The 10,962-nt window shown below is 65.7% G+C and overlaps 3 protein-coding genes across 3 annotated transcripts in view; 2 read left to right on the top strand and 1 right to left on the bottom strand.

Moving 5' to 3' along the window:
* Positions 1 to 158: 158 nt before the first annotated feature.
* On the top strand, positions 159 to 2,828 carry EMIHUDRAFT_227474 (hypothetical protein; the record flags this gene model as incomplete). Its single annotated transcript, XM_005788053.1, has 2 exons — positions 159 to 320; positions 519 to 2,828. 2 exons carry the CDS (start codon positions 159 to 161, stop codon positions 2,826 to 2,828), a joined length of 2,472 nt encoding a protein of 823 aa, XP_005788110.1.
* A 4,751-nt stretch (positions 2,829 to 7,579) lies between these two features.
* Positions 7,580 to 9,964, bottom strand: EMIHUDRAFT_440955 (hypothetical protein). Its single transcript, XM_005788052.1, has 4 exons — positions 9,346 to 9,964; positions 9,093 to 9,269; positions 8,347 to 8,549; positions 7,580 to 8,194 (listed from the first exon to the last, which is right to left on the bottom strand). Exons 1-4 carry the CDS (start codon positions 9,953 to 9,955, stop codon positions 7,946 to 7,948), a joined length of 1,239 nt encoding a protein of 412 aa, XP_005788109.1. The 5' UTR covers positions 9,956 to 9,964; the 3' UTR covers positions 7,580 to 7,945.
* Positions 9,965 to 10,105: 141 nt separating this feature from the next.
* The window catches only part of EMIHUDRAFT_455326 (hypothetical protein), a 1,635-nt gene continuing 778 nt past the window's right edge, over positions 10,106 to 10,962 (top strand). The window contains exon 1 of the mRNA XM_005788051.1: positions 10,106 to 10,897. Coding sequence (XP_005788108.1) covers positions 10,139 to 10,897 — 759 coding nt within the window. The 5' untranslated portion in view covers positions 10,106 to 10,138. The remainder of the gene's footprint in view (positions 10,898 to 10,962) is intronic.

Below are 10,962 nucleotides of genomic sequence, written 5' to 3'. Positions count from 1 at the left end.
AAGAAAAAACTCGCGTCGGAGATTGGAAACCCGAGAAGCAGGATCATCGCGCCACGGTCGCGGCGGCAGTCCTCTCGGTCTTCAACAGGAGAGCCCGGTATAGTAAACGGGCGCTCGGCGCCAGACAGTGACCAGCCCGCCAGGCAGGAGTGCCCGAAATGGGCCAATACCCTAGCCGTCACTCTGCCAATAAGAGGCAGTCAGAACATAAGTCGCCGATCAGCGGCGGCGTCCTCTCTGTCGCCGAGCTTGTGGCTGACGAGAAGTTCAGCTCGAGCGGCAGCTCGAACCCTGTGCGGCCGGGCGGCAGCTCGAACCCTGTGCGGCCGGGCGGCAGCTCGACTCCTGTGCGGCCGGGCGGCAGCTCGGCTCCTGTGCGGCCGGTTCCTCGGCAGAGCGGCATCTCGACTCCTTGGCAGAGTTGCGGCTCCGCTCCTGTGCGGCAGAGTGGCTCTTCTCCCAGCGGCACCTCGACCTTGCGGCGATCGAGACACGCAGAGTCGCCAGAACCGCTTCAGGCGCTCCTCCATACGGCGCAGAAAACGAGCTGCAGTTGGACGCCCGACGAGCTGCTGCAGCCAGCAGCGTCGCAGGAGCATGTCGGCCCGGCCCCGTTTTTCAACCCGCTCAGGTTTGGCTCGACACAGGGCGTCGACCGCTCCACCGCCGCGATCGTGGACGCCATGCACCAGATCGACTTCTTCACGACGCAGGTTGGGCAGAGCGCGATACCCGTGCTCGCGGCCCGCTTCGCTCTGTGCGAGTTTGGCACCCCGGGCGGTGGGCTCGATTGCAGCGACGAACCGATCCTGCGCCGCGGCGATGACGCTGGATTCGTGGGCGTCATCGTCAGCGGCGCTCTCACCATCAAGCACGGCTCGACCCCGCTCTACTCGTTGGCAAAGGACGACACCCTGGGCGAGGCGATCGTCGCCGTCACCCGCAACGGGCGCATCGAGGACGACGTGTATGTCCGCTCCCCCGGCACAATGCTGGTCACCACCCTCCAGCAGCTGGAGGTGCTCAACCTCCTCGCGCCGGGCGAGTACCAGCGGCTCATGGATGCCTTCGTCGCGCGCTGCATCGCGCGGTCGATCACGGAGGCAAACTACCAGCCCGTCTCCTCGACGAGGGTGGAGGGGCCCTTCGTTGCGCTCGTCGCGCACGACGCAAAGAAGACGGCGCTGCAGGACTTCTGCCTCGCGAACCGAGAGACGCTGGCCCGCTGCAAGCTTACGGGCACGTCGACCACCTGCGCCATGCTGCTCGAGAAGTGCAGCCTCCGGTCATCGTACAAACTGCCAAGTGGGCCGCTCGGCGGCGACCAGTGCCTCGGCGCGCTCATCGCGCACGATCTCGTCGACGCCGTCTTCTTTTTCAAGGACTCGCTCTCGATCCAGTGCCACTACTCCGACATCGAGGCGCTCTGCCAGCTCTGCGACGTCCGCAACGTTCCCCACGCCACGAACGCGGTCACCGCGGCTGCCGTGATCAAGTACACGGCCGACCTGATGGACCTCCGCCAGGGAATCATCCGCGTCAACGAGACGCTGCCCACCCAGCTAGTGAGCGAGCTCAAGGACCCGCAAATGCCATCCAACGAGCTCGTGCGCCGGCTGGCTCGTAAGCCCACAAAGTCCATCATGATGCAGGGCTCGACGGGTGCGGTCCGTCAGAGCCCCTCGGCGCGCGGCCACGAGCAGGTTGCTCTCGATGTGTCTGGCTCCGCACCTCCGCCGCCATCGACGCCACCGCCGCCGTCTCTCCCCCCCATCAGTGGCGGGAGCAGCGGCGGCGCCAGTGCCTGGGGCAGCAGCGGCGCCTCTCGCGCGCCGACTGAGCTCGGCCTCTCGTGCTCAGCCTCACCCCGGAGCAGCGGCGCCCGCGTCGTGGACTGCCGCGTGGAGGACCTCGTGGCCGAGCTGCGCGTGCACGAGAGCATCTCCAAGACCTTCTCGCCCGCCGAGCTCGAGCTGTTGGCGGAGACGCTGCAGCTGGTGGAGCTGCCGCGCGGCGCGCAACTCTTCCGAGAGGGCGAGGTGGCGGACAGCGCCTTTGTCGTGCTGCGGGGCCGCGTCGAGCTCGTGCGGGCGCGGCCGCGGCTCACGCGCACCGTGCGGGTCGATGGTCGGTGGATCGAGCAGGACGGAGGAGACGGAGAGGCCGATGGCGACGAGGAGGGCCATGCGGAGCCTCAGGTCTTGCTCACGATCGGGGCTGGCGACATGCACGGGCAGAGCCAGGTCATGCTCGAGAAGCCGATCAGCAGCTGGCAGCTGGGCGCAGAGGCGGCGAGACACTCGCGTGTCGCCTTGCTGAGCCGCAAGGAGCTGCTGCGCATCCGGCGGCGGAACCCGGACTTTTACGCGCGGATCAACCTGTGGCTGGGGCTGATGATCCTGCAGGGCCGCGACGTCGACAAGGTGAGCGAGCTCAACCGCAAGTACATCATCGTTACCTGCGACAACACGCCGCGGGCGAAAGCGGCGTTGTTCGACCTGATCATCCTTAACAAGGACTACCTCCTCCGCCACCAGGAGGAGCTCATCGGGCCGTCCGACATTGCGCAGGACATCTACGAGGCCACGGGCCTCACCTTTATGCACACGGTGCAGGAGCCCTTCCTCGGGGGCGCCATGGAGCTGGGCGACCTCGTCAGCCGGTCGAGAGTGCGAGCCGCTGTCATATTGCGCGACTACCAGGCGGAGCAGCGCGCGTTCGAGGCGCTGCTGCGCATCACAGACCTGTACGCCGTGCCGAGCGCAACCAACCCCGCCACAGGTGACATCGTGTTTCGGTACCTCGAGACGCTTCCCTTGGACCAGTAGTGACCAGCGAGTGCCTGCGTCTTCCACTTCTCAAAAAAAAACACGCCGCCGCACCTGAAAGAGCGGGAGGGTCGCCACGGCGCGCAGTGTGGTACGCGCAGAGAGGGCGGCGTCAGCGGGGTCCGCCCCCCCCCCCCCCCGGGAAAAAGGGGGAATTGTTTGGGGAAAGGGGGGGCCAGGGGGCCAAAACCCCAAGGATCCCCATTGTTCCGGGGGGCCCGCCACGGATATGGGAACTTTCCCTTTTTAAAAGGACCCCCCTCTAAAACACGGGTTTCCTTCCCCCCCCCCCAAGCGCGCATGCGTAGTGCGACGGTGGCGCCAGCGCGCCACACACCCCATGACTCCCATGTGTCGGGTGTGCGGCACGGGATGTGGACTTACCTTTTAGAAAGGACACCACTCAAAGACACGGCATCGCTCCACCCCGTACGCGCCGGGCCCCCCCGCACTATGCACATGCACATGGACATGGACATGGACATGGACATGGACATGGACATGGACATGGACATGCACACACATGCACATGCACATGCGCACATGGGTGCCATGTGCATGTGCATGTGCATGTGCATGCGCATGTTGTGCATGGCATGCGCATGTTGTGCATGACATGCACAAGCGGCATGCACATGCACATGCACATGCAAGGCGGGGATTGTGTGGTGAGTGGTGATCTGGAAGGTGGATTGTGTGGGAGTAGTCCTAGTGATTGATATCTGCCAGGTGGATAGTAAAGTAGTGATCTGCAAGAAAAAAAAGCAAACTGCAATTTAAAGAAAAGAAGGCATACTAGGATCATCGGCCATGGCCGCAGGGAGCGCGGGGGAGGGCGCTGGGAGCAACACGGAGCTCCGAGTTGGAGCTTGGACCGCGGGCGCCCCGGGGGATTTGCGGATTGGACGCGTTTTCCAAGACGGCCATACTTAGGGGCAAACACTGAAAACGTAACTTGATCGGGGCGCGGTTTTTTTTGGACTAGACTGCTCGGGGGAGGTGGGCGAGTGATTGGGTAGCTTTGGGGCCGCCGAAAATAATGAGAACCGCCCCCTATATCTCGCCAAATCTCGATTTTTCGCGGGAATGGGGGCTTCTCAGCCCCGCGCGAGCTACAGTGACTCCCCAGGGCTTGTCCCGTGGCCCAAAGTGGTACCCCGAGCTCCGCCACGAGCGTGGGCAATCAGGAGACACCCACAGTCACGGCGGGCGAGGAGTTGGGTGACGGCCAACTGTCGATTACGGCGCCTCTGGAGCCTCCTGTATCGTCGGTTCGGCTCGAAGATCGTGCCGCATCCGCATGTAAACCACCTCCGCGCCCCCGCTGGCACATGTCCGCATTGCCCGAGCCTGGGAGAAGTTCCCAGTGCCCGGAGGCTGCACAGGTCCGCGAAACGCTGGCGCTGCAGCTCCCGGCGCGCACCCCAGATTCGCGAGGAAAACAGCCGAAAACGGGTCGCGCCGCGATCGACCCTCAGCGAGCCCAGGCGAGCCTGGTAATCCCACCCGGTGGTAAGCGCACGTCCTCCGCGTAATCTAGCGCGCTGTGCAGCCCGCCAGTGCATGGCGCCGACCTGGGCCGACTGGTCGATCTCGCCGCGATCTCGCCATCCAATTCTCGGTCAGGTGTAGTGGATCACCTTAAAATCCTGGATTAATTCCTGAGCCCACCTGGCCCCACCAGACGGGTGGCACGAGGCGCCCGGGCCACGTTTTAGCGCCTCCCGAGCCTCCCGGCGCCTCCTGTGGCCTCCTGGACCCTCTCCCCCGCAGCCTCTCTCGGCGACGTGGGGAGCGGCTGCCGTCCACGGCTCGCACCGGCTCTTCCAGCGGCTCCACGCTTGCCGCCTGTGACGCCCGCGCCACGCACTGCCACGCGGCCGCTCGAGAGAGCGGTCGACGCCCATACTGCTGGGCGTGGCGCTCTATCGGTCGACGCTTCGGCGTCGCTGCTTGGTTGGGGACCCGTGCCTCGACGCGGCGGCGCGGCCGAGTACGGCTCGGTGGAACAGCGCGTCGCCACGGATGAGATGCGGCCACAAGCGGCTGGGGAAGCTCCAAGAATGTTTCGTTCTACTTGCAGGAGAGGCCCAAGCAATTCGGGTGACTGCATGGCTCTTCGCGTCGAGGGATGCGTCCAAGATAATGAGTTGCTTATTGAAAGCGCCGTGTCTTGCGGCATATTCCGGGTCATCGATCCACGTGATGTGACAAACTAGCCGCTATTAATGAATATGGGAATCTTATCTAGTTAAGGCAACCCGAGCGACAACTCACGCGCTTGGCGTGTGTGTGCCTGCTGCTTTAGCGGATCATATCGCCCCTCCGTTTTGTGGTAACGCGGAATATGAGCATATAAAGTACACAACACACATACCACGGTCCGTCTGCATCCTCGGCCATCTACCGCCGTATCGCATCACCCTATGTGTTCGCTGTCCACTGCATGTGTGTGCCGCAGAGTCAACGTGCATTGCGCCGTGGGCGCGCCTCGCGCGCCTGTGGCGCCGCCTCATCAGCCGCCACGCCTGCTGCGGTTGCCCCGCGCTTCTTCGGCGCCCCGCGCTTCTTCGGCGCCCCGCGCTGCCTCGGCGCCGCCGCCGCCGCCGCCGCCGCCGCCGCCTCCGCCTCCACCTCCACCTCCACCTCCATCTCCTCGTCCTCCGCCGCCGCCGCCGGCGGCGGCGCATCCAGGTCCAGCCGCCACGCGCCATCGCAGTCCGCGTTGAACTTGCCCTTCTTGAGCTCGATCAAGCCGTCCGACTCGGGCTCGGCCGGCGAGACGCGGTCGTTGGCGTCCCACCTCACGCTCGCCGCCTCGCCGTCCTTGTAGAAGCTCCGCGGGCCCTTGGGCACCTGGGTGACGGACAGCACGGTGCAAGAGCACCACATCCACCCCGCGCTCTCACCCTCCTCCTCGCCCTCGCCCACCGCGTAGTGGCACAGCTGCTCGAGTCGGTCGCCCGCCTTCACCACCGGCACCACGCGCGGCTGCCGCGTCTGGTGCTTGTCGCCCACGCCCTCCGCCTCGCGCCGCGCCTTCTCCGCACGCGCGGCCGCCTCGAACTCGTCGAGCGAGTCGGCCTCCTTCGCGTCGAGCGCCTCGAGGCCGCTCGTCGCCGTGCCAAGCTGCTTCACCGCCTTGCGCTTGAGCACCGGCGCCGGCGGCTTGGTCGGGATGGGGCGCGTCTTCTCGGCGGCGAGGATCGTCTTGAGGCGCGCGAGCAGGTGCGCCGAGCCGTGCGCCTTGCCGCCCTCGCTCCACGGCGTGTGCAGGTCGGAGAAGCCGAGGCCGATGACGCGGATGCGGATCTGCTCCTTGAGCAGCTCCACCTTCTTCACCTCGCTCGACAGCGCCTTGAGCGCCTTGGTGACCGCGCCGGGCGTCTTGAGGCAGGCCGCTGAGCGGTACATGTCAAAGAAGTAGATGCCCTCGATGAAGTTGTTGGTCATCTTCTCGCGCAACTGCGCACAACACGCACACACGGCTCAGGCAGCAAGGCCGAGATAGAGCCGAGATATAGCCGAGATATAGCCGAGATATAGCCGAGGTGTAGCAGCCGCGGCGGCGGCTCGGGGGGCGGTGGGAGAGCAGGGCGGGCGCCTGCTTGTAGCGACTCGACTGCAGCAGCACGACGTTCATCCACTGGTCGACGAGCGTCGGGACGGCGACCCACGAGCCGTCCGCGCCGCGGCCATGTAGCAGCACGAGCAGCGCCCATGCGTGCACCTCCGCCTCGCTGGGCAACGCCTTGCCCGAGGCGCACAAGATCGAGTTCCTGCGGCGCGCGCGAGGGGCAAGAGCTCGCCAAGGCGGGGCGAGCGCGGCCACGGCGAGGGCGGGCACGCACCGCTTCGATTCGGGCGCCCCGCGCTGCAGCGCCGCGCGCCGCTCAAGCTCGGCCTGCACGCTCTGGAGGATCTGCTGCAGCTGCTCGGTCGTGACATCTGCGGCACACACGCGCAAACCTGAGACCCCCACGGGCCCGGCGGCGGCGCGGCGAGCGGGGCGCGCGCAGGGGCACACACGGGCGTCGCAAACGCGCGGGCGCAGCGCGCCTGGAGCACCAGGAAGGGTGCCACCGCCGGCGCCGTGCTCATCGTGATCACCTGCACGCACAGAGCATCGCAGATCGTCAATGTCCCGCTGTGTCCCGAGCTTGGGGCTCGCGCTCCGGCGCCACGGGCTCGACGCGAGGACTCTGGAGAGAATGTCAGAGTGAGAGTGGATGAGGTTGGAGTGGAGGCGGCAATCGCCGTGCGGGCGCGCCCGGGGCTGCAGACTCCTCCAAAGCAGCGAGACGGGAGCGCGCGCGCGACCGCGGGCCGGATTTTGCGGGGGAACTCGGGGGGAGGGCGCCCCGGACACGCCCTGCACGCGGCGCGGGCTGGCGCTCACCAGGAGCGGCAGCATTTGCGGTCTTGCTCTGCGGTTTTTCTTTCGACACCATCATTCTTTTCCCTTTCAGCAGCCTCACTTGTCGCATTTGCGAGGAAAGCAAGCGGGAGCGCTGCGGCGCCGGAGTCTTTCGGTCACCATTCTGGACCATCTTAATATTTTTCAATGATTTTTGCAGGGTCTGAAAGCTGAGACTCAGCTCTTCACGCTCGGCATGAAAGCAAGGTCCGTCCGGGGGGTCCCATTTTTCAGTATTTCCCCCTACCATACTCTATTAGCGTGCGTCATCCGTCAAGCTCTCACGTCTCAGCTGTCAGAGTGAATACTGAATAGTGAATTGGAACTAGCCATGTCGCGTGTATGCATATCATCAACATCATGACTCTCGCTCTCTACAGGAAATAGAAGGCTTAACACACACGACACAGCGCGCGCCATGGCATCCACATGGCGAGACCCTCGCTGACCCCCTCGACAAACGCGACCCACGCTAAGAGCTCGCGCAAGAGATTGCAGCGGGAAAGAGAGAGCTAGAGAGCTGAGAGGCACACGCCCGACGGGCGCACCTCCGCAGTGGTCGCGCGTGAGTGTGGGTGTGGTGCGCCAGCGATGCCCTAACGCAACACGGTAGACATGCAGCCTCCGACGGCACGGCGCAGCGCAATGCGCGACGCGTGCCCCTCTCCCCTCCCGCGCCCGTCCAGAGGCGTGCGCGCTACTACTCGGCGGCGACCGCCAGCGCGGGCGCGGTGGGGAGCACGAGGTTGCTCTCGCCCGAGCTCACCTTCGCCGACGCGATGATGTCGCCCTCCTTGACGTCTGACAGGAGCCGCGCGCCGTCGACCGTGTAGCCGAAGCAGGCGTAGCGGCCGTCGAGCAGGTTCTTGCCGGCGGGGGTGAGGTCGGAGTCGAAGAGGAGCCAGAACCACTGCGACGACGCCGAGTCGGGGTCGTACTCTTCCCGCGCCTGAGGGGAGGCAGAGGGGCGGCGGCTCCGCACACAGCGGCGAGGCGGCGGGCCCAGGCACATCTCAGCGTCCCACGAGAACGAGCGAGCGCCCCTCGGCAGCGAGAGAGCGCCAGTGTGCACGTGGGACCGGCAGTGCGCATGTCGCGCGCCATCCCGAGGGCGCCGTACGAGTTGAAGGGCATCGCCGCCGCGTAGCCTCCCCGCCCGTCGTCGTCAAACGTGGCCGAGTAGATCGGGTCCTTGTCGCCGCGCACCATCACCTCGAGCGGGATCTTGCGCACCTTGCCGCCCTCGACATACCCGTTCTTCTTCGCGTCCGCCCCCGACCCCTCGAGCTCGTTCGACGGGTCGCCTGCGGGCATGTCGCGGACGTGCCGTGGGTCGTTGGACGTGTGGGTGGACGTGTGGGTGGACGTGTGGGTGGACGTGTGGGTGGACGTGTCGTTTGGACGTGTGGGTGGATGTGTCGTTTGGACGTGTGGGTGGACGTGTGGGTGGACGTGTCGTGGACGTGTGGGTGGACGTGTGGGTGGATGTGTCGTGGACGCGTGGGTGGATGTGACGCGTCGAGCGCGCAAATTCGGCGTCGCCTCAGCCGTCGACGCGCAGCTATCGTGCTATCTCTCTGCCATCTCTGCCATCTCTCTGCTATGCACATCCTATGATCTTGGCTAGTCTCTGCTACGATCTCGTTCACCTTTTCTATATAACTCTCTGCTATGATCTCTGCCATCTCTCTGCTCACATCCTATGATCTTGGCTAGTCTCTGCTACGATCTCGTTCACCTTTGCTATATAACCGCGATGATCTCTGCTATGATCTCTTTCACAGTTTCCATATCGCGGCTATGATATCGGCCATGACCTCGGCGATGATCTCGGCTATGTGGCTCGCCCGTCTGCACGACAAAGCCGTCCGAGCGCTGGATGTGCATCCCGTTGTAGAAGCCGCGCCGCACGAGGTCGACGAAGTTGCCCGCCGTGATCGGGGAGGTGTACCCGTCCACCACCATCTTGACCTCGAGCTGCTTGTACAGCTTCCCCTCGACGTCAAACTGTCCGTGCTCCTTGCCTATACTCCGCATCATCTCACACATCACACACATCACGGAAGGACGGGCGGCGCCGCGCGGGGCGGCGCCGCTTGCCCGGCTGGAGGACGAGGTCGACGGTGGCGCGGCCCTTGAGGTAGGGCAGCGACGCAAACTCCTTGGGCGGGCTCGGCTGCGCGTACCCCGACGCCATCGCCTCCTGCAGCTGCGTCACCGCGCCGAGCGCCCGCTCGGTCGCCGCGAGCGCCTCGCCCTGCCTGCTGGCGGCGATCTTGGCGCCGACCTCGTCCATCGCGGCGTTGATGGTGTCGAGCGCCGCCTGCGCCTCCGCCGCCTTGGCGGGCGGCACCGACTTGAGCATCGCACCGCTCTTGCCGGCTGCCACCTTTGCCTTTTGCAGCGCTGACGATGCGACCTGGCCGTTGAGCCGGGCGAGGTTGTCCTGGCACTCCTCCAGCCCGGCCTGCAGCTCGCGCGCCTCCTTGCTTACTCTGGGAAGCGCCAGGCGCAGCAGCGAGATCGGGTCCTTGTTGACGCGCGAGCCGGAGCCCGACGCGAGCTCCTTCGCCTGCGCGGCCGCCGGCCCAAAGGCGGGCGGCACGGACGGCGTTATTGAGCTCACAGACAGCAGGGCGGCGAGCGCGGCGGCCGAGAGGGAGCGAGCGGCAGCCCCGGCGAAGGTGCTCGGCGGAGGCGTGAGGCGCATTGCGTCGGCTCTGTCAGGCTCTGTGGCCCTTCACTGCCTCTTCTCCCCGCGGAGATGAGGTTTCGCTAACTTTTCCCTTTTCTTTTTAGGGAAAAATTTAAGGGAAAAGAAACTCAGACAATTGCCGGTCACGGCGGTCTCGTCCATCCTCCCCCGGCCTAAGAACTGACCGCCGGTCCAAAAATGATCCTCGGGCCCCTGCTCGCCGCGCAAGTGGAGATCTCGCCCGGCATCGCCACCCCCCTCGATGCCATCAAATCAATGCTCGACCAGCTCGACCTGCAGATGGGCGCGAGCCGCGCGCTCGAGCACCCTTGCGCGCCGGCAATGAGGGCGGTCGGCTGTGACGGCTTCGAGTGCTTCCGCGCCGCCGTGAGGGAGTCGAACGTGGCGCTCTCGGAGGAGTGCGAGCGCTCACTTGGGGCGGACGCGCGCCCGTCCTCCTCCTTCTCCCTCACCGTCGAGACCGAGGAGAGTGAGGACGACGCGGCGCGCTGGCTTTTGAGCAAGAAGGAGTACTCCTCGCTTTTCAGCGCGGCCGGCCTGCTCAACGGCGTCTTCGGCGGCGAGAGCGACGGCTCGTACTTTGACTACTCGAGCTACTTCGACTACTCGTACGGCAGCTACGCCGAGCCGGCCGCCTCCCCGCTTGACCGCGAGGGGGGGCGCTTCTCCCCCTTCGAGGAGGGGGCACTGTTCGAGTCGATGGCGGCGCAGGCGATGAACATCTTCCTCGCCCCGGACGCCATGATGCCGCACGCCGCCGCCGCGCGCGACGTTGCCGAGGAGTCAGAGGAGGGCTCTTCGCACCCGTGCCGCGCGGAGTCTGCCGCGCTCTGCCCGCGGGAGGTCGGGTCTGAGGGTCTGATGGCCTGCCTCGTCGCGAGCCTCGAGAAGCTCTCGCCGCGGTGCAAGTGCGCGCTGCACCAGCTCGGAGGCGACGTCGGGCAGCCATCGAGGTGGCTATACAATTACAAGCCTCCCCGCCGGCGCAGCGGGCACATGCA

This window comes from Emiliania huxleyi (genome assembly GCF_000372725.1).
Source record: "Emiliania huxleyi CCMP1516 chromosome Unknown EMIHUscaffold_139, whole genome shotgun sequence".
NCBI lineage: Eukaryota > Haptophyta > Isochrysidales > Noelaerhabdaceae > Emiliania > Emiliania huxleyi.
Note: the sequence above shows the minus strand (reverse complement) of the source record. Positions and strands in the feature narration are given on the sequence as shown.

Coding starts and splice junctions, on each gene's coding strand:
- EMIHUDRAFT_440955 (XM_005788052.1), bottom strand. CDS start 9,955: ATGCGCCTCACGCCTCCGCCGAGCACCTTCGCCGGGGCTGCCGCTCGC. Junction 9,270..9,345: donor CGACCTCGTCCTCCAGCCGG/GCAAGCGGCGCC, acceptor TGCGGAGTATAG/GCAAGGAGCACGGACAGTTT. Junction 8,195..8,346: donor CGTACGGCGCCCTCGGGATG/GCGCGCGACATG, acceptor GCCTCCCCTCAG/GCGCGGGAAGAGTACGACCC.